Source organism: Silurus meridionalis, chromosome 8 (assembly GCF_014805685.1).
Source record: "Silurus meridionalis isolate SWU-2019-XX chromosome 8, ASM1480568v1, whole genome shotgun sequence".
In the NCBI taxonomy this organism is placed as follows: domain Eukaryota; kingdom Metazoa; phylum Chordata; class Actinopteri; order Siluriformes; family Siluridae; genus Silurus; species Silurus meridionalis.
In genome coordinates, this window is record NC_060891.1 from 19,424,379 (window position 1) to 19,447,475 (window position 23,097).

General features: G+C 38.0%; 2 protein-coding genes across 3 annotated transcripts in view; one reads left to right on the plus strand and one right to left on the minus strand.

The window, feature by feature from the left end:
• The window catches only part of tgfb3 (transforming growth factor, beta 3), a 16,294-nt gene extending 15,140 nt beyond the window's left edge, over positions 1-1,154 (minus strand). Inside the window, exon 1 of the mRNA XM_046854926.1 lies at positions 484-1,154. Coding sequence (XP_046710882.1) covers positions 484-829 — 346 coding nt within the window. The 5' untranslated portion in view covers positions 830-1,154. The remainder of the gene's footprint in view (positions 1-483) is intronic.
• A 2,443-nt stretch (positions 1,155-3,597) lies between these two features.
• On the plus strand, positions 3,598-22,742 carry LOC124390362 (intraflagellar transport protein 43 homolog A). 2 transcript variants are annotated; one of them, XM_046856254.1, is made up of 10 exons: positions 3,598-3,731; positions 4,125-4,232; positions 4,355-4,378; positions 11,073-11,143; positions 15,118-15,153; positions 15,639-15,685; positions 19,638-19,710; positions 21,813-21,888; positions 22,045-22,107; positions 22,428-22,742. In XM_046856254.1, exons 1-10 carry the CDS (start codon positions 3,678-3,680, stop codon positions 22,536-22,538), a joined length of 663 nt encoding a protein of 220 aa, XP_046712210.1. In that variant the 5' UTR covers positions 3,598-3,677; the 3' UTR covers positions 22,539-22,742. The 2 variants fall into 2 exon arrangements, with proteins under 2 accessions (XP_046712210.1, XP_046712211.1); XM_046856255.1 differs by lacking the exon at positions 4,355-4,378.
• Positions 22,743-23,097: the final 355 nt, after the last annotated feature.

Below are 23,097 nucleotides of genomic sequence, written 5' to 3' on the forward strand. Positions count from 1 at the left end.
GACATGATCCACATTTGAGACTGAGATTTCTTTTCTAATCATATTTGCTCAATGTGATACTAGATGTTCCTAGAATAAGACTATGACCAGTGAATGCAAACAGAAGAAGCTCTGTAGTAAGTTCATGCATGATGGTTTTTGCCCGCCCTATCACATGTGCATAACATGCATTACGTGTTTGATTTCTGCGCGAGCTGCTGTCACTGGACTGCATCCTTGTCACGTGAGATTCTTCCACAACTAAACTAAATGGCTTTACCATAAGCGGTGATGCAAGATACAACAACCATGTTGGACTTCAAAATACTGAGCCGTGGATAAGTTCAGGTTGGGGGGGCTGGGGGTATCTCTATGATCACCAGAGTGCGAGATCAGAGTTTTGGATGAAATCAGTTTCCTCCTCATTTTAGTTTCTTTGCCCTGCCACGTTCTTATAAACAGAAGATGACTCGATCATTGTGACCTGTATTTGGGGGTACTCACTGTTATCGGGCGGACCCTGAATCATGTTGAACTTATGTATCTCCTTGGCATAGTACTCGGTCTCTGTGTTGTCCTGCCCGCAGCTCTGCTGTCGCTCTCGTCCCAGTTCCTCGATCAGCTCCTTGGTGCTGTTGTACAGCGCCAGCACCTGGTAGGGCACCTGAGAGGGTCCGAGAGCCTGCGGTGGACTCGTGAGGCGCAGTTTGCTCAGGATCTGCCCCCGGATCGCCTCCACGCGCTTTTTCTTGATGTGGTCAATGTCCACGGTGGTGCAAGTGGACAGCGAGAAGATCGTGGTCACGCTGTTGAGCAGGAGGAAAAACAAAAGTGCTTTGCCCAGATGCATGTTTTTCACTTGTCAAAAAAAAAATATACTAAAAATAACACTAAAGCAATAGTTATTAAGGTAAATCCCAGACGATCGTGTGAGTCGGGTGATGTTCAGATTCTCCATGAGATCCCATCCTGTGAAGGTGAACTGGTGAGTGGGCAGGAACTGCGCTCCCAACACGCATCCCAATACAAATCCAATCCAAACTGGAGAAGTGCTATACTAGTTCTCAGAGTCTTATCAGCATATATTCCCTTGTGCTTGCCGGCTGTTATGAACTTTGTTCTCTCCTTCTTCCTTCTCCTCCTCTTCCTACTCTTGTCTCCGGCGGACCTGCAGCGGTTCTCATCGCCTTTATACAGACACACGTGTGACGTGTAGGGCAGGAGGCGGGACAAACACGTGTGTGCCTCAGTTCCCACTGTGTGCAGATCGACGACTCTTATCACGTCTAGAATAAAGTCAAAGAAGAATAAATAGTCAAGAAATGCACTGAATCATCATGCTTATAACAATGATAACTACGTGAAGAAAAGGATGCCCACGTGTGATCGTGCACTCTCTCTCTCTCTCTCTCTCTCTCTTTTTCTCTCTCCATCTCTCTTTCACTTACTTTCATATGCATGAGCTCCCTCTAGTGCACTAAAACACACACGCGTTGGACAAACTGTTTCTCATCCATAGAATAAACTTAAATACATTGTTTCAGTCTGCAATCTCTCATGTAGGCCACATTGTCCTTATGGATAAATATATTTATACATGGATGTACGGTTGGTGTTTGGTCATGTGTTGATTTCTTTTTTATCAGACTCCTTGCGAGTATGACGGAAGAAAAGCGTGTGATGCCTTACAACAGAGAGATGCACGTGTGCACAGTGATGTGTTGTTATACTTAAGAATATCATAAATTTTCCGGATAACATCGAGTCTGTCAACATTTATTCTTTTTATTTCACACCATTCTGCTATTTCTATAAGCAGGCGTTCCATCAACAGCTTCTACTGTTGCACTGTGACAAAAAAGCATCCTCTAATGTTACAGATAAACTGGATCATGCAAAGGAAGTCTTTTGTCCTGAAGCTTTCTGGTAGTGGAGAAAGGATTTAAATCTGAGTATTATCAAATCAAATAGGGAACACTGAAGCTGTTAGGTAGCAACACATATACATATGGCATGGCACAGTGTTGCTATACAATGCAATGCCATGCCGTATACACACACACACACACACACACACACACACACACACACACACACACACATGTATGGCATGGCATTGCATGGCATAGCAACACTGTGCCATGCCATATGTATATATTATTAATGTCATATGAATGGACAATTAATATGACATTGATAATGAACAACCTGTAATGCAACTGTCTTAAATTCTTTAGTAGTAATAAACTAACTGGAGTCAGGTTTCTAAAGAAGGCTGCAGATCGACATTTCTATATATGGTGAGCTTGAAGACGTTTATATCAACATTACTGGCAATATTCTAGTAAACAATAAGAAAGATTGCTGGCACTCAACCTTGTATCCATTGACTAACAAAAATAAACTCCATCGGATGCCAAGAACTTAAATTAGCTCTCAGTGAATAGTTTTACCACAAGGACATGGACTCTACATGCCTTTACATGTCATGTGGTCCCTAAAATATTCAGACAATCTTGTTAAACACAGCTGGCTGTCTTACACTTCCCCATCTATAGCAGATTTTTGGATGCTGACAACATGAATGTAAAAATGAGTTCTGGACAATAAAACATTATGTGCTCATTGACTATTACTTGCTAATACCATCCCCTTATTTAGGTTCTTCCAAAGAGATGCTTGACTTGATTTATACATGTCAAATATGAAATATATTATTTATATATTTTATCAAGTGATGTTTAGGGTGAGTGTGAAATTGAAGATAGTTTTGGCATGTGATTTAATGTAGTTGTAAGTTTAGATTACTCATAACCTATATTAACTCAAAGTTTGAAGAAAAAAAAATAGTACATGGTATTTGGTCACATAGGGAACAGAAAAAGTGGAATGAACAATATTCTGTTACCAGATTGGAAAATAAAAACAGTTTAGTAATAATGCCATCCATCCATCCATCCATCCATCCATCCATCCATCCATCCATCCATCCATCCATCTATCCATCCATCCATCCATCCATCCATCCATCCATCCATCTATCTATCTATCTATCTATCTATCTATCTATCTATCTATCTATCTATCTATCTATCTATCTGTCTGTCTGTCTGTCTGTCTGTCTGTCTGTCTGCCAGCCAAATCCTTACACTTGCCCATTTTTCCTGCTTCTAACACATCAACTTTGAGGACAAAATGTTCACTTGATGTTCGCTGCTTAATAAATCTCACCCATAACAGGTGCCATGATAAAGAGATAATCAGCGTTATTCACTTCACCGGGCATAAGGTTATAGTGTCACAATGTTAAGCCTGATCGGTTCTGACATATAGTACATTCAACATTTCATGTGAAATATTTATGTTAACAGGATGTAGTTATTAAAGAAAAAAATATTCTTTTAAATATATTGAACATTGTTATTATATAGCTATTGTAACAGACATGAAAAAGCTCTTTTTTCTTTTCTTAAAACTAAAAATCAATAGAAACTAAATCCTGAATCAAATGTATATTCCTATTTAAATAGCACTAGGAGTACTCGCAGCACTAGACCTTCTTCTAGGATTTAATTGCGCAATTGTGTCTCCATGGAGACGGTTGCTCTGCGACGCGTCCTCATCTGCAGGAAGTCAAATTTCAGAGAGGAGGAGCAACGGGAGTCTTGGACAGACGCTGTTTCCCTACTAATAAAAAAATGGACGACTCGTTGCAAATCGGTGATAATGGCTTAAACGGATTTGCAAAAAGTGTAAGTTGCGTTTATCAAACAGTTGTGGAGTGAATACACATAACGAAGTTATCGCGCGCTGTTTTAATTAAAATGTTTGAACCGGAAGTCGGTTATCCAATAAGCTTAGCTAGCCTACGGAGGAGCTAAGGGTGAATTTAGAACGCTAGATTAGCTCACATGCTCTTGCTAGCTAGCAAACATTCTGTAGTTTTAGGCAAACTGTGTTATATTATATATTTTGTCATTTTTAAAACGCAACAAGATAGCGAGCTAACTGTTTGCACGGGTTTAAATGAAGCGTCAGGTTGCCTTAGTAACAGAAAATGGTCGCTGGCGAAGAGACCGGAAATGATCTTCTGTTCTCAACAAAATTAAATTAGTTTCGAGTTTATTTCCGAATTATTTTATCAGACGGCAAAAAGTGGCAGAAGAGCTCGTCAAGCTGCTGATCAGGCGTCTGGAGAAGAGTCGCGACCCGGCAGGAAGTCATCCTCCTCCGGCATGTCAGCACCTGGAGAGGTGAGTCCTGAGATTTAACCTCTGTGCGAGCATCTGATCAACATTTTCCATTTGCATTACATTTATCATTACAAGCCCTAACGATGAAAGTGTATCTGCTCTTGCAACTCTGCACCGAGGAGAAGGAGGAGGAGGAGGAGGACACGGTACAGTAACACGCATTGCTGTGCTTCTGTAGTGCTCAGTTGTGTACTTTCTTCTGTAATTTTATACCACGTGGTAATATTCACTGGTCTTCAGTGAATTAAAATATCTTACATCAACATCAATGACTTTAAAATAACTTGGTATAAAGTTACAGTGCTTGTGTTGCAGGCTGGGGGTTCTCAATTCTTCAATAGAAACTTTTAGCTGAAGAAAAACCCCACCCTTAGACCCATTCTGTACAGATTTATTTATTTTTGCAAATAGTTAAAAAAAAATTAGAAGGGAAAAATAATTATGAACATCATATCAACGTGTACAGTAATATTTGTACACTAATATCCTGGCTATTTAATTGCACCAGAGAGGCTTTTTTTTTTTTTATTTCTGAATGGTCCACCCACAAAAAAACATTGCTTAATTAATTTGTCACTATTCAGTTCAGTTGAGTTCATGGTTTAACCATGGACATTGTCTCAAAGCAGCATTACAAAGATAAAGCATTTATATAAAAAAAATAAATGTACACCTTTTTCCTTATAATTGATTTTTATAAAAGTTTATCCCTAATGACTAAACCATTGGAGACTAGGAAAAACTATCTGAGCTGGCATGAGGAAGAAACCTTGAGAGGAACCACATGCAAATGGTAACCCATCCTTATTTGGGTGGCACTGAATGTCCATCTTTTACAGTTCCATCATTAAGATGTGCAGTGATAGGCGATTAAATGCAACCCGTGGTTCTGAGCTATAATAGTAGACAGTTGATATTTATTTCAGTCCAAATCCATTGTCAAAGTTTTCCAATTGAAGAGAACTCCATCTATTGTTATGGCATCAGGATCAGAGGTGGCAAAAGTGCACACATCTTTCCTCAACTAGAAGTAGAGATACTAAAGTTTTAAAACACTTTGGTAAAAGTTGATCTACTGACTACATTGTTTTACTCAAGTTAAAGTAAGAAGTTTGGGCTCTGGCATGTACATGTACTTAAGTAAAAAGTAGACATTACTGTTACCTGTATTAGTGTAATGCTGATACCTGGACCTCACATCATATTAATATACAGATATAAAAAATTTCAAATTTTATTACATAATGAATGAACCATATAGAGCACAAGCAGAGAAAAGATGATGATGATCAGGTGATCAGGAATGTCTTTGTTCTCAGTCATGTTTACATCGCTGACTCCCTCTGTCTCATCTACATTAGCCCCAAACTTCTGCCTTGCTTGTTGTTAGATATGTGTCAAAAAATGTAATGGGAGAAAGTAAAAAATTGTCAGAAAAATAAATAGTGAAGTACTGATACCAGAAAAATCTGTTTAAGTACAGTAACAAAGTATTTGTTCTTCATTACTTTCATTCTTTGATCGGGATGAATCAGGCGAATCCGAAGAGAGGGAAGGGGCACTGGTTCTTGGTACCTTAAGAGCATGTTTAACTTGACAGGGAGAGAGAAATAAGGATTGTTAAGCATTCTCAGTAGACAAATGCTGACCTTATTTGGAGGCATAATAACTCTAACAATTGTGGATTTTAGTTTCATTTACATTCATGGCATTTGGCAGAAGCTCTTATCCATTTATAGAACTGACTAGTTGAGAGTTAAAGGTCTTGTCTATGCACCCATCAGCATGGCGGTGCTGGAATTTGAACTCAACCTTTGGATCAGAAGTCCAATATCTTAACCATTGAGCCACCAACTCCCCCTGGTTTTCACCTCTATCATAAAATTAGAAAGCTGCATACCTCTGAGGGGTGCTTAAAGAGGGTACTGATAGAGGTACCAATGACCAGGTACCAGTGACCAACGTTCCTGACCCTTCCCACACTTCGGGTCCGCGGTTCATTCTGACATCATACCTCTGGATGGAGTTGTCTTTGATCGGAGACCACTCTGTGCAGCTGAGGATGGTTTCACATCAACAGCCTAACGGTCCATGAAATTACTGTGCAACTCAGGAAATTTGAGGATGGATTTAGACTGTAATTAATATCAACAGTCTACTACAATGTCTCAGAACCACAGGTTCTTCACACGTTAACAATGAGGGAACTGTAATGAAGACATTCGGTGCCACCCAGATTAATAGGCTCCCCTTTTTGAGCCTGGTTCCTCTCAAGGTTTCTGCCATTTCAGGGAGTTTTTCTGTGCCACAGTCACCACAGTCTTGCTTTGAAACCCTAGAAAATGGCTTTAGGCTGGACGTATTCAGATCACATCTATTGCCACAGTGTGAATAAATGTGCATATTTTTTAGTTTACTATGGAAACACTGTATACTAAGTGTTATTTAGGTTGTGGATCATAAAAATCAAATGCATATGGCTTTTAAACAATATGCACAACTTTTGGCCACTTTATTAGAAACACCATAATACAACAACTGCTATTGATACTACTATTACTACTACTACTAATGCCTTAGACATATGGTGCCTTTAACACTTATGGACACTTGTTTTCCACTTGCCCACCTGACACAAAGAAAACACTACCATGCCAGCACAATGCCAATGTTCAAGATGAAAATGATCCACCACCCAAATAAACTCTGTGTTGAGGTGGTTTTATGCTGAACTCTTTCCACTAGTGTTCTGGGTTGAGGTGAGCTAAATAGAATGTGTATAGAAACAGATGCAAATACCAGGAGCAGTGAAGTCAAAACTGAGTGCATATGCTAACATCTTAATTACTGCATTATGCCTAATTTGATGTCACAGAGATAAATACTGGTATGTGTCTACAGAGATCTTTGCTTCTGCTGTGTGCATTTTCTAATATTAATCTAAAATCATGTATCTTTGTAACTCCTTTGTAGCAGGCTTGCATCAGCTCATTGGTATCTAGAGTATGAAGGTTTTGGTTTGTCCCCATTAGTAATAAGAGCTCTACATGGCCTGGCTTTTCTCCACTAGGAATTCCAGAAGATTTTTTTCCCCCTTCTGTAAACTTCCTAAATAAGTCTAAGTTTCCTGATGCAAAAACATGATTCTCGCGCCCTCGACGACCTTCCTCCTGGATAAAATACATTTTTAGGGTTCTTGTGTGACTGGGCCCGTTGTGGGTCACTCTGCTATTCTAAAAATATATTCTCTATTAAGTATATACCATTTTTAACATCCATGAGGCATTCTGGCAGAACAGGCATCAGGACAGGCAGTGGTAGACCTACTGTATATTCTCACATAAATCTATGGATAGCACATTATCTGATGCAAGCTTATGTTTGGATGAGGTTATTAAATACAATGGTATATTTAATATTTAATAATACAAAGACAATAAAGACTAATTATGGTGGTCTGACTCGCATTGCATGAAACTGATACGTTTCCATTTTAACCAGCATTTCAAGTTCATGTGGGTTTATTTTATTTGCCACCTCTATTTTCTTTACTGCCATGCAAAATGAAGCATTAACATCACAGAACTCAGGGCTAACTCACATTTCCACTGTCTTTGTACATAATAATCTATAATCACCATCTACAATGACGTCATGGCTGTGCAATTTTCAGTCGAATTGCAAGTACCAATTAGAAAATGTCATGGTGGAGCTCCTTAGCTACAGGGTCTTTGATTGCATCCTAAACTTAGGATGCAATCTTAGAGTGCACATGTTGTTTATTCTCACATTATGTTTTTAAATATGTGCTATTAGTCATATAGAAATGATTATTATAAATAACAAAATTGTGTAACGTCTAAAGGAACATGAGATAATCATAGGCTTTAGTGGCCTTCGTTATATTCAAGGACATTAGAAGCTGCTGATCTTTAGCAGCCTTGCATGCTTCTGATTTATTCTCAGAGTGGTGGTTTCTGAAATCCCTCCACCTCCGGTAGAGCAGCCAGGCTTTTTAATGCTTTGTGAATTTCCCAAAAGCATTGTGGCAACTTTTGGAATGTTAGGACATTAGCTACAGCTATATCCCTGGAAGCAAAACAAGATCATGTGAAATTATCTCATCAGCAGTACTGTAAAATGATTTTATTGTTTATATTGTTTATATATAAACCATTTATAAGTCAAGGATTACCACGATTACCAGCATCACTGAATGCCAGCCTAAATAAAACACATTACGTAGGTTTGGTATTATGTAATTAAAGTAGCTTCAGGGCTATAAATTAATTTCCTGAGTGGAAAGTATTCAGAAAGCCTAGAGACATTGATAAACAGACTGCTGTCATTATTTTATCTGACCTTATTTTTCCCACAATCCACTTTTTCCCATATGCCATAAAATGACCTTTTCCATTTAAATGGGACAGCCAACTGCTTTTGTTCTTCCTTTTCTGTCTTTATATCCGTCTATTCAGCTTTACATAGCTGTGGTGAACGAGCTCACTAATGGCAGATTATTTATTTCATGTTAAGTTAAAGACATTCCTTCAGGACGTTGTGTCATTTGCCGACCCAATTTGGTAATGTGAAATGCTGTGGGTTTTTCAGACCCATTTGTTGCCCACCCACCCTCATTGCACTGCTCCATCATACAAAAGTTCCTCTGTTTTTTTTCCTGTTTGACTTCTATGATCTTAATCCAATTGACTATTTTCAGAATGAAAGAATGAGAATGAGTGAGCAAAAGGCTGTTTTTTTTCTGAAGTTCTGTTCACTCATTCCTAGCATTCAACATTCTCAGCGGTCTTGTGTCCAGTTCCCACACTCTTTCATTCTTTCTTTTGCTCAGCCTCCTTCATCGGCACATAACTCCAGATAAGAATGCATCTGTTATCACCGGAAACCCAACACACGTACAGTAGAGCTGATTAGAATATCAGGGAGAATCATTGATACAACATCTTTCAGATGTTAAAAATAAAAGCAATAATAAAGTAATACACCTCAAACATGTATGAATACATTTTTGTTTTTAAAAAATACACTTTTTTCTGTTATCAGCTGTAACTAAGCACTTTCTCTCAAAGTTCAGTCTGAAAAAAAATACAGCTTGTCATGTTACAGAACATCTAAACTAGAGGTCACAGATTCAAGGGCCTATTCATAAAATCCATACCCATAGTTTTTCAGGGTTGCATAACACAGTACGAGAGTGGCCTCTAGAGGTGAATCACTGCCACCACGTGCTGTTTATTTAAAGTGTGTCTTTTTTATTAATTTTAGATGCAACTGTTTCATGGTTTAGAGACAGTGGCATTGAGTAAAAGACAGAAGGTGGAGCTGGAGGTAGCAGAGCTGAAGATGTTGAGGTTTTCGTTGGGAGTGATGAGGATGGACAGGATTAGAAATGAGTTTATTAGAGTGACAGTGCATGTAGGACATTTTGTAGACAAGGCGAGGAAGGCGAGATTGAGATCGTTTGAACATGTGCAGAGGAGGGACATGGGGTATATTGTAGGAGAATGCTGAGGATGAGGCACTTGCCTTCTGGGCCCCAACTGCTTTCAATACTCTGCATAAAAGCTTACATTCGGACCGTTCAGATTTGAGAATTCATCAAGGCTGTGGAATCACTGTAATTAGTTTTCCATATTCTGGGTCATTATGCTGATTTTTGCCTTATATGGTCATATTTTTTTTCAACAACTGAAACGTTTAAAAAAGCATCAGATTAGACGTTCAAATATATGGTGTTCAGTCATAGTGTGGCATATTTCGCATCAGATGTGTTTTTTTTGTTTTTGTTTGTTTTCATTTTTGCCTTTGAATACAGATAGCTTTGTAATTCCATTAGTGGTAAGAGTATCAATAAATCTAATTGTTCATAAATCAGCTATAAAAAAAATAATGGTGGTTCATAAATTATCAGACTTTGGCTTATGCTAATTTGTGATATTCATATGCACCAGGTTTGTGAAATATTTCCTGATGTCCTTGTCTGGAAGTCAAAAAACATCCTAGTTTTTCTTTTTTTTTTTTTATGACTTCATTTAATGCAGAAAGCTTCCCAATCCTGCAAGCAAGCTGAAGCATTGCTATAAACAACAATAGAATCTCTGAGCGCTAATGCATCTTTAGTGAATCATACACAAACTCAATCAGGTTATGTTACAAGTATACATTAATAGAAAAAAGTAGATTGTATTAGATATTTTTTTGGTTATTGTTCCCTGTTGTTTGTAATTGAAATGACTTGATGTCAGGTTGAGTGGTTTATGATTGACATTAGTCTGGGATGTCAGAAGAACAAAGCGATAGTGCTTCCACCAAGAGGCAGATGAGTCAAATCTTTTCCTTAAATTCATAGCAGTGTTCTGACAGACATCCATCTTAGTGTTTATGGATGAGGATTTATAAAACCAATGTGGAAAAATGTTGAGCATCAGTGTGAAAATGGTGTTCATTTAAAAAAACATTTGTATTCCTATAGGTGTTTTTTTTATTATTATTCTAACATTATAGATTTGGCAGTGCAAAAACCATTAGACATGAGAGAAGATTCACAGGGAGTGTCTGCATAGTTTAGTTAATCTTGAGCTTTAATCTAAGAACACCGTATTCAGCCAAAGAATGTGTGTCTTCCAGGTGTCTTAGATTACAGGTTAGTGAGCTCTAAACTCTGTAAAGCAGCAGACCCACTGGCCTGGTTAATATATAAATGTATTTGAAACACATGTATGATTGATCCTTTATTAGCACTGAGTAAAGTGCATGTCCATTGTTCTAGCATGTTTAAGGTTTTATTTACAGCGTACTAATTTGATTGTTATTTGCTAGGGACCTCCACCTAAGCCACCTCGCAGACAGGGAGGTTGGGCTGAAGAGTCCACCGGGACCGGGTCTGCCAAGTGAGTTCACACAAATCTCTAACACAAATCTCTGGCCTATTTGTGAAAGATGTGACAGTCCAATCACTGAATGAGCGAGTAGCTTAAATTTACTTCTGTGGTAAAAAAAAATACATTGCTGCTTATCCACATCTGAGGCAGGCATTTTAGAGTGGATAATACAGAGTGATAAACATTGACTGATACTTGAATGTGAATACTTATGCACATACACACATATTTTTATTGCTGTCTTTAAAGGAAATGAAATGTAATGAAACAAACATAAATATAATCTCTAATCCTCAGATGTAACCAAAAACCTGACGAAATGGTTACATTTATTATCAGTCTAACCCAAAGTATAGTCCAACCCTTTCTGTCTGGAGCTAAGTATACAAGCACACACATACACGATCACATCAACAAAGTAGGCATCCTAGACAAAACATTGGATTTTTGACGCAGTCCTTTCAGGAAAGAATGTCTTGAATTTTATGCCTGTCTTCTGCTGACTGGATGCACAATTCAACTAGCATTTTTGCTGTTGTTGTTGCTGTTGCAAACAACAACATAAGACATACAAACCACAAGTACGACAGAGTTTTGACACTTGGGATTCGGCCTGTGCACTTTTATATGAGGGGTGTAAGTGTTTTGCGTGTGTGTGTGTGTGTGTGTGTGTGTGTGTGTGTGTGTGTGTGTGTGTGTGTGTGTGTGTTTGTGTGTGTGTTTTTGGCACAAAAAGAAAAACTCAGAAAAGGCCAGGTGACCATAAATTTAGCTATTTTTATCCATGTATGCAACCTATTAATATTGTTCAAATAAATCAGATGTGACCTTAATTTTCCTAAGGAGCTTATTAGTGGTAATAGTAGTAAAAGATAAAAGTACAAATCTATGGCTTCCTCATAATCTTCTATCAATCATGACAAATAATTTAACAAGATATATTATTAACAAAAATATTTACTGGGTTTTTGGTGTCACAATAAGATTAATGTTAACGACCAAATCTGAAGACTTGGTCGTTGTATGTCCATTTTTTTTTTTTGTGGCTCTGTTAGATAAGTGAGTATTATTATTATTATTATTATTATTATTATTATTATTATTATTATTATTATGATAAATGTGTGATACATATACTTTATTATCATTAGTAGTAGGGGTTTAGTTTTTTTAATTTCTAATTACAATTTTTTTAATGGAAAATTGCTGGTTTATTTTGCTGTTAGAAAGTCTTTGAACTTTACACTTAAAATACAGTATCCAGTTTAAGTCACTAGAGGGCAGTGTTCCCCATTTTAGAAATTGTTTAAAAAATTTAGCATTGATTGATTTCAACCATTATATTACTAATACTTTCAGATCAACAAGACACATACCTTCCATGTTTCTTGATATATTACTTATTAAATACAATTATTGTAAAAAAGAATGTTATTTAGATTGGGAGAAGCCATGGTGTATGAAGCTCATTCTGTTGTATAACTGCGCTTGGCAGTCTGTCAGCAGAAATGTGTCGTTTGTTTCAGTTGATTCAGTGCTCTGCTGCTTCACTGCTCCTCTCCTTTAAAACTAGAGATGCATAAAGTGGCACTCTGAAGTGAACAAGCCAGCTAGATTGGATTCATTTGCATGGTTTTCTGAATCACTGGTCCGGGCAAGACCGAGAACCTCTACACATCTGTCTCAGGCCAGGCCAGAGTGTCATTTTGGTGCTTCTGCCTAACCTGTCTTGATTTTCTCTTTTCTGTGGGAGAGAGATAAAGGAGAGGAAAAGAGTGGATGGAGTGCTGTATAAGGTGTTAAAGCGGTTCACGATGCATTGATCCTGTGCTGTGAAACAAAGTAACTAATGGTCCCCTCTAGAGCAGGCAAGGACTTTTTTTCTGCTCAATGTCACCCCTTGTGCTCAATCACCGCCGCCCTGCTCGCACTAATCCCACAGCAGAAATCCCAGGATTTGCAGATCTATCACTCCTAATTGACACTAACTGATCTGTCAGTTTATTGATGAACCTTTGAAGCCAGGTTGTCACAATATATTTTATCCCTAACAACTTTTTCCAGACAGTTTGACCATGTCTATTGCTTTACCTTACATGAGTCTTAATCAAGGGGTCCTATAATGTGCTTTAAATACGACTCTGCCCGGACAGGACACACACAGAGGACAGTGGGATGAGCAGCTGCTCTCTTACCCTATAGTATAGTAAAGAGTAAAACTAGATACTAGAAATAAAGCTGTTTTATCAAACACTTTCCTACTGAGCACTATAATAGCAAGATGAACAATCTATTATTTAATTTTTTATACCGACTTATATGAAACCTGGTCATTACAAACATACAGACAGGTGACAAACTGGTGGCTATTGTGATGTGGGAGGTATTTTAATGGGAGGGATGATTTGAGTTTGCTCCATGTCCCCATAGAGCTGAAAACATATTTTAAATTAATCTGACTGATTACTTGTATCCTCTGATAAAACATCTCCATTGGTGTCTTTCAGGATGTCCCACTCCCACACACAGGGCAAGAAGACTCATTAATTAGTTTATCAAGGATAACAATTATTTTATATTGGTAGAAGAATGCTGAGGATGGAGCCACCAGGTAGGAGGAAAAGAGGAAGGCCAAAAAGGAGGTTCATGGATGTGGTGAGGGAAGACATGCAGGTAGTTGGTGTAAAAGAGGCAGATGTAGAGGACAGGGTGGTGTGGAGACGGATGATCCGCTGTGGCGACCCCTAATGGGAGCAGCCGAAGAAGAAGAAGAAGAAGAAGAAGGATAACAATTATTTAGATCAAAAGTTGTGGTCTTCACAGTCACCAGGTCACAACCCAATTTAAGATCATCACCCTTCAACCCACACACTGCAATAAAACACAGTTTCAGATTTTTTGAAAACATGCCAAGGCACATAATGTTCATGGTGTACACCTATGGCATTTTGTTGTTTTCCTTTTTATCATCAGTCACAAAATAAAACCAAAGTCCTAATTTTACTCTTTACCAGCCTCTATCCACTAACTAGTTCTTCCTAAATCACATAATAATTACCAGGGAGATTAGAGGGAACATGTTTAGAGCCAACACATATTATCAATCTCAGCCTTTGCTGCATTACACGACAGCTGAACACTTTAAGAGGAAAGTGCTGACTGTATTTTTTAACATATGTGAGCTTTCAGATGCCAAACATCTGAGAGCTATTGTGCGCCTTTTTTGTGCCACTCTGTTTATCCAAATATAACAATGAGTACAGTAATTATATACCCGCAGTAAGATGATTGAGCGTGAATGATTTTATCTGGTAATGTAAAATAAAACAATATACTGTGCAGATTTCTGAATGTTCAAACATCTTAGTTTATTATAGAGTCTGTATATGAGGCATATACCCTATTTTTTTTACAAATTTGTTTTCAGAAATGAATTCTATAAAAGTAATTTTGGATTGTGGAGTTTATGGATAAAAGCCCCTGTATTTCCTACCCAGCAGGGGGCACTAAACGCTAAGAGAACCCTTTCTGTTTCTGTTGTACCTGATTAATCAGAATCAACACTGATTTGCTTTATCTGCTTAATCAATGCATGGTGCCCTGAGTGGGCTTTTGCTCTGGTCAGTGTCTTGTCTTAAAAAGCAGAGGGCAAATCCAAGTGTGGCAAAAGCTACTTCTTTTTAATTCCATTACTGGTCTGTGATGTAGATTTAGATCTTCTTCTTTATCTAGTTTATCTCGTACATACTTATTAAGATTGTTACAGTTAATCAAGTTGTTAAATTATAGAAGGGTAATAATAGGAAAAATTATGCTGTTTGTTTAATAAGGGCTGAAACACTTCTATCCACAAATGTATCCACTTAATCATTAGTGCTGTGATGATTAAGGACAAAAAAACCCACATTTAATAAGAAAGTATTGTGCAAGTGAAAAACGTGTTGTTGATTATTTTAACCTTTTCTTTGTTTTCTTCTTTAAAGAGCTGGAAGACGACAAGGTGCTGAGGAGGTCGAGGAGTAAGTTCATACTTTTCCCTTTATTTTCATTCATGTTTTATTACTGCTCCATATTGCTGATTAAAAAAATAAAAGCATTTCTTAAAAAAAAAAAAAAAAAAAAAAAAAAAGGAACAGTAGAGTAGACCTCTTGTTTACACTTGCTGCTATAAAAAGGGAAATTGCCATTGCTTGGAAATTGTCCTTGGTTGCAACTAATCCTGGCATTCCAAGAACAATCACTTAGCCTGATTAAAAGACATCATGGTGGAGTTCTCATCACTTTACCCGAGCTTGGGAGGAGGAGGTTTGCAAGACATTTGTCTTTTTTGAATTCTTGCACCACTTTACCTGTGCCTGCAAGCCATGTAGGACATAATTACAGCAAGAGAGATTAGCGCAGAAATTTCACCGCTAAGTAACAAGATGTTTTTCTTTGGTGATTAACAATTCCATAGCCTTTGCTCTAACAGACACCTGTTATTGTTGGTGTTGTTTTTGAATAGCCGCCGGTTAAGACCCCAGACCCCCAAGGGCTCGGATGATGAAAGCGGTGAGTATTCCTGTAGTCCTGCTAGTGACACTGCTCAAATCTTTATACACAGATTGTTACAGAGTTCACATATACTCTATGGGTATGAATACAGAAGCCGAAGAATAACCTTTGATTAATCTCAGCAGTGCATCTGTCCAAATACATAACATGGGTTCATTGATAATGAACTGTGAATGTGTGCTATAACATCATTTATGTGCCAAGACAATGGCAGCTCCATATATTTATATGCCAGACTATGCAAAGAATAAAACACACTAGTGTGCACTGTTGTAGGAAAATAATCAGTGATGGAGTGGGACGATGCAGTCAAATGTGACTCATCCCAAAGTTGATCAGGCTCCTATAACCACATGTCCTGAAATGTTTTATTCTCTAATACTAAGCCATTTTTCAACAATTACATTTGTTAATATTATTAAGCAAAATGTGCACATTATTCAAAGGTTGATGTCAGTGGCAGGTACCTGATCTTTTTAACAAGATTTTGGAGTTATACCCACACCTCAAGGGGAAGGGTGAGAATTTTCCATGCCTAGAACCGTACAGGTCATAACTTGAGTGGCAGCACTCATGCATGTGTTCACTCACACTAGTCCCTGCCTGAAGTGTCTTCCACTGGGAGCATGGCTTCCACGCACCCTGGAGCACTCGAGGTCCACTACACAAGTAATGTCAGAACTTTCAGCAAAGCACAGCCTGGAATAATTGTTCCAATTTTTCTACCAAGCAGCAGGGGAAATAAGGGCTGAAATTGCCAAAAGTAAAGAGGAGGGGGTGAAGAACAGTGCCACTGGTTGCACGGGTTCAGAAGGCAGCGCTCCTACGATTCTGATGCTGAAGTTTTTAAATTCTATAATTATTAAATGTTTACTTCAGTTATGGAATTAATGTTTGTTTTGTTAGTGAAATTTAGTTTTTTTTTGTCATCATGCAAGTATTAAACTTTTCAAGCCATCATGTTGCAATGCAATTAATAATAATAATAATAATAATAATAATAATAATAAAAACTCAATTCTTTTATTTTTTGAAAATGTTTAATGTGATGTTTATGACCTACTCACTTTAACTTGAAAAATTAACATCATAACCAGAATTCTTTAGTATAAATTACTGTAGTTCTGTTACATTCCAAAACATACCTACCAGCTCTGTTTAATATGCAACATTACACTTACAAAATTAAATACACAAATGTTGGATGGGATAAAGTAAAGGAAAATTGAATAGATAGAGAAATCCAAAATCACAGTAAATGAAACATAAAGAATACAGAATTGTAAAAAAGAGATTTAAGGAACCGAAAGAAATTCTAATATAATAAGTCTAAAAATTTGATTGAAGTTAAACAGATGTGTACTGACATCTGCTTTATCAGCAGAACCTGTAATGTTAACATTGAAATATGCAGTGAACAGTAATCTCTGTGTAGATCGCTTCAGCTAGTGTAAATCTGACTACAGGCTGTAGTGTAACTGTATCAGTAGTCATATCATTTTATTATTTTGGCTATTGTTTTGAGTTTGCTTTCGAAGCAGTTAACAAGACTGTCTAATATATAATATCAGTTTCTCTCGTCCATGACTGAGAGACATCAGGGATGCTGAGAAACCCTGCTGCTTTTAGGAAATAGAGCTTAGATAATGATTACCTTGTGAATAGCAAATGCCATTGGCTGGGTTTACTGGGCTCTAAAAGCAGCCTCATGCCTAGGCCGGATGTGTGTGTGTGTGTGTGTGTGTGTGTGTGTGTGTGTGTGTGTATAGGCATGAATATAAAATAGTATTTGCAGTCTTACTGTTCCAATTACTCTACTCGCACTGTATTTTATCTGAGTAAATAACCTTGGTGGGCCTATTGGATAGGAGGTAAACAAATCTTAAATGCTGGGAGGTGCAGCCTTGGTTTTTGATGGAGTCGTCATATTAGCTTGTATTCAGCGACCCCTACTTCTCCCTTGACCTCTCATAATAGGCTGCATTGGAACCTCATTTAAAAATGTTGTTTTGCTTTGGCCACTTAATCATGGCGTTTGCATACACAGAGCTAAGCCCTCCATGTTTCACATTGAACTCTCATAGAATTGTGTTGATAGTGCATTATTCGCCGAGATGAGGGGAGGGTTGGGGGAAAAAAAAGCCCGGAATCTATTTGCGAAGAGCTGGACATAAAGGCTTTTTGATGTCACTGCGCTAAGACCATTAAATTTGATTGGGGGTCCAGGGGGGACAGATTCTGCTGAACGCACTGCTTTGGCAATGAGAGGACAAAGTGTCACCCAGGACCTCATGAATATGAAGCAGCACTCAGTGCGCGCCCGCATTTATTTGGATATCAGAAACACAGATGAATCTTGTCAGTGACTAAACGAGGCTGGCATTTTTAATTAGATTTAATTAAAAATAAAAGAAAAGCAAGAAGTTATCAATGGAGGCATAAGAGGGCTTGTTATCAGAGTCAGGGTGATGGAATTTAACAGGAGTTGCATGGTGTGTTGCTCCGACCGTAGCCGTACAGTCAAAAAATTCCCCAGAGTGTGTCTTGGTTGTTTGAAGGTGGTCAAAAATAACTGTCTAATAGTTACATTGACGTTGATTACAGAGATCTGTGGTGTCTGTGCTGTAAAAATAAAAAAAAAATTTACATTTGCATTTTTGTTTAAAAATCTGTGAAGGATGATAAATAGAAAAAAAAACTTTTTATTTTTTTAGATCCTGTGTATTACTTTCATATGTTCTTAGCCATGTGATAAATGAGTCCCTTTGATGAGAAAGCAGAGGTGCAACAGAGCATCACGTTTTCCCAAAAGACAGATTAATTTTCATTTTATACATGTTATGTCAACGCTAAGTATACATTTTTATCTAAATAATATGCAAACAGTAAAAGTTTCCATTAATCAGAGGTTATAATATATTTAATGAGCACATGAGCTGTACCATATCCTCTTCTCCTTTGGTTTATGACTCTTTCACACTCCTCACTCCCCTCACACTTCCTCACTCTACTGAAAGTCCATCCAAAAGGGTGGGTGTGTGTGTTAGGGGGCTGTGAAAGTTTGCCCTGTCCTTCTTTGGGAGCAACGCCATGCTCTGTCCTGTTGAGTTTTGCCAATTAAAGTGGGTTCCCACTGTTTTGAGCGGCGGGCAGGCAGCTCCTGGCACTGCGGCTCCTGCCAGGGCGCGCCGTGACTTCCGACCCCACACAGATGGGCACACCTGGAGCCTAGCCCATACTGATCGGGCACACAGGTCACCCACTCCAGCCCGAAGGGTCCGTAGGGTAGCCACTAGTGACAGGGCCCAAATGCTGGGGTAGTGGGGGGTAAGGTGGGGTGTGTATGTGGTGTGGGGGGGTTCATAGAGGGTAAGGGGGAGGCACTTTTCAGGGAGCCCCTGGCCAGCTCTCTGCCTCGCAGCAGGAAGAGATGCCGCCTTGCTCACTGAATATTCATGTCCGCCTGGTCACTGTGACAGGGGGCAGTGAGAAAGAGGATATTATAGGGAGCAGGAGATTGCAGGAGAGATGGAGGAGTCAAGGAAAGAAGAAGCAGGCGAGGGAGGGTGGGAATCAAATGCCAGTTCACACGCAATATAAACAAAAATTAACAGAGGAGACAGACGGCATCTGTGAAGCCTTATGATTCAAGGGATGTGAGATATGTTGCAGCTTTCAGTAACACCCAGCAGTAGCAAGCAGCATATGGCTAGGCTTGTTCCAAGGGCTTCAGTGTTTTTTTTTTTTTTTTTTCTTTTTCTCTTTAAAAAAGTTTGCAGTGTTCGTGGTCACTTCGAATCATTACAAATCACTACCTTTACTTCTTACCCGTTTTCGATCCCTAACCTGGGCCACATGTGTTTTCTATTCTCAATTATTACTAATTGAATAGCAACGTCCACCGATAAAACACACCTGGTATGTTAATGTTGATGTGTGTTTTTCTTAGATATCCCTGTGATCCCTGATCTGGATGAAGTGCAGGAAGAGGACCTCACCATGCAAGTGGCTGCACCACCAAGGTACATTTAAATTCCAGAGCCGCAATAAAAAGACAAATGAATGTGTTGACTGTAATTTCATCCACACTGTAGATTTGTATGCTGGTTTAGAGCTGTGACATTATTTTTGGCCAGTTGTCTGGTATAAAGCGTGACCATGATGCAATTATAATTTGTGTACTAGGTCACAAATGAACAAATGTCATGTGCCTTTGACAATTAATGTGTTGACTGTTAATACATGAACTAAGACAGAGCCCCATGAGTTATTAATCCCTCATGCAGACATCTCATATGAACAAAACTAAGGTCCTAATTGTGAGAGGATTTGGCATCCAGAGAAGCTTTTTAAAGTGAGTTATTCTCACAGGAATCTCACAGTGAGAGACAACCTTTTTTTCAAATAGCCATTCAGTACATTTATTCGATTTCAGACAAACAGCAGGGTAGTATTGAACACCTTTGTGTGTTTTTTTGTTTTTATTATTATTGTTAAATTAATTTTTCTACCAGTATTGTTCATTAATGTTATTGCTCAGAAATCATGCAACAGATTTTAACAGTAAAAAAGTATGAAAACATTCGACAATTGAACTTTAATATTGACTTGCATTAATAAGTACTGCATGAAATTAATGTACTGCACATTATCTCCATTGTTATTAAAAGGCCATTTGTGTTGTCTCAGAATTTTGCACAAAACGATATGCTTCTTATTTCCTCACTGCACTTTTTGCATTGCTGTTTGTTCTTTGTCCAAGTAACACATTTGATCCACACATAGTTTAATAAGTTATACTTATTAAATAGGTCTGGGAAATCTGAAAGTCTGGAATTTATAGGTATTTATTTAAAGGCCTGGAAAAGTATAATAAGAAAAAAAATTGGAAGAATTTAAATCTGTTTAAGGTCACTAAAGTTGACTAGAGCTATTGTCTATCTGTATTTAGATGTTTATCAGTTTGGTCCTTGTGCAACCCTGCACATTTGACATTATTCCTGTTTCTAACTCACCCACTTCTTTGTGTTATATTTATATCATATTCTTATATTACTATTAATACAAGTGCTACTGGTTTAATTTAAAGTAATGATCTTTAAACAGGATTTTTCTCGCAGTATTTCTTACAAAACTAATAGGACAAAGAAGAACTAAGACTATATAACTAAAGCAATCAGAGTGCCATGCCACATGTTTAGGCCCATCAGACTGATATGGTATCTGGATGTGGGTGCCCTTTCCCCCTTTTAACTCTCTCTGTGTGCTGTGTGTGAGATAATATCCACATTGAACTCATCGTGAGGGCAATGTAGCATGTAATGTGGCTTAAGTAGGACTGGCATGCATTGCTAGGCCCTGGCTACTTTTATAGACTCACTCTCTGTTTAATACACAAATTGCAGATAAGCAGCAGGCTTTTCATTTAGAAACAGACTTCTACGTGGCTTTAGTTTTAATGTTCTGTGTCCCAGTACTTCATACTGTTCATGGTGCTTTTGTTTTGTTTTGCTCTCTGGTTCACTGTCACTGTGCAGTATGTGGTGTAATATCGAAATTATTCTGCAGATACATTCTTATATCTTCTTATATATTGTTATCATACCACAGCATTGTTAAGGTTTTGATTGGACAAAAGGTATTGATACATTTTCTATGACAGTAAATCAAGACATGATTGTCATAACTGTCTGTGTAGTTCTAGAGTAGTAGATTATGTCGTTTCTAGAGTGACCGATCATTCATAGGGCAGATTTTCCAAACAGTCTAATATGAAATAGATGTTTTGAAAATGATTTGCAGTTATTTAACAAAGTAAATGTAGGTATAATCATTGATATGAGCAACATTTCTGAAAGACAATTATTTAACATATACAGAAGGAGTCTCTAGTGTCAGTGCTTTGTAAGTGTTTTCTTATACAGGCTTTGGCTTTCCTGGGTTATCATTACATGAAACTGTTGGTGTGCTCAGAGATTTGTTAATAAATTCAAATTCTTTTTGTCAAACTGGTCTGGCATTAAATTAATTAATTTTTTTTCCCGACACTTTTCATTGCTTCAACAATATGAAATGAAAAATAATGTAGCAAAAATGTAATAATTAGTTGAAGTTATTTCCTCAGTATCCAGGTGAACCGAGTGATGACCTACAGGGATCTGGACAATGATCTTATGAAGTATTCAGCATTTCAGACTCTGGTGAGACCCAATTCCTTCACTCAAACTGATATTCTGCTGAGAATGAACAAAATAGCATTTGTAAAGTATTTATTTTTTTATGAACTCTTTCATTCTATCCATGTGTCCTATGTATGGCTGATTTTTGGTTAATGCATACCATGTGTTTTTGTCCAGGATGGCGAGATTGACCTGAAACTCCTCACTAAGGTCTTAGCACCAGAACAGGAGGTGAGAGAGGTGAGTAAAGTTTTAGAAAAAGGCAACCTTTTTTACCCCAGGGTTGACCAGCTGCTTCTGGGCCACCAAAGGGGGCATGCTGTGCCTCTGAGGAACACAAGATTTATGAAACATTTACTTTCACTCCATAAGCAGCTTTCTCAGTCTCTGTTTTGTGTTTTATGATCGCCTCACTCGTTCCTTCTACTTGCTCCTGGCCTCGTGTCGTTCTTGTGCTCTTGTCCTTTCTCTGGCTCTTTATCTTATTCTTCCCTATCCATTTCATGTCCTTCTCTCCATTACTCCTGGCTTTCTCTTTACCTCTCATGCTCTCTGTGCAGGAGGATGTTGGCTGGGACTGGGATCATCTATTTACAGAGGTGTCCTCCGAGCTGCAGACGGAATGGGATCAAGGAGAGAGAGAAGAGCAGTCTCCTCTTCCTGTGGCCTGAGGATAGATAACTTTCAGAGAAAGGCCACTGCATTACTCACTAGGGGGGGCTCATATTCTGCTCTGCCTAAGTTACACCTGCATATATGTATGTATTATAATATTGTTCATATTGAATTTTTTTAACCTGAGGAATTGTTCTAGTGGCATGTTCTGTATGTTTGACATTTTGAAATTAAACTCAACGCTGAATAAAAACGCTTCACTTGTGTTCTACTGAACTCATTCAGTCATCACGAGACCTTTCGTGTCAGTCATATTATTTGGAGAGTTTGTGGAATCACGTCCAAGGTTAATGAGCAGGTAAGCTGAAATCCAGTTAATTGGTTTAAAATGAACTTTACACATCAGAGCGACACAACCTTATCATTATTGACTGCACCATTGACTCTTTCTGTCTGCTCTTGGCCAAAGCATCCATTTTCTGCACAATTATCTCAGCCACATTGAGCTAGGATCTTATTGACATCATTGGGATTAACATAATTAAATGTTTGTATTAGGTCTGTAAATCACACTCTAATTATGAAAGGTTAAAGGATTACATTCTGTTCAACATT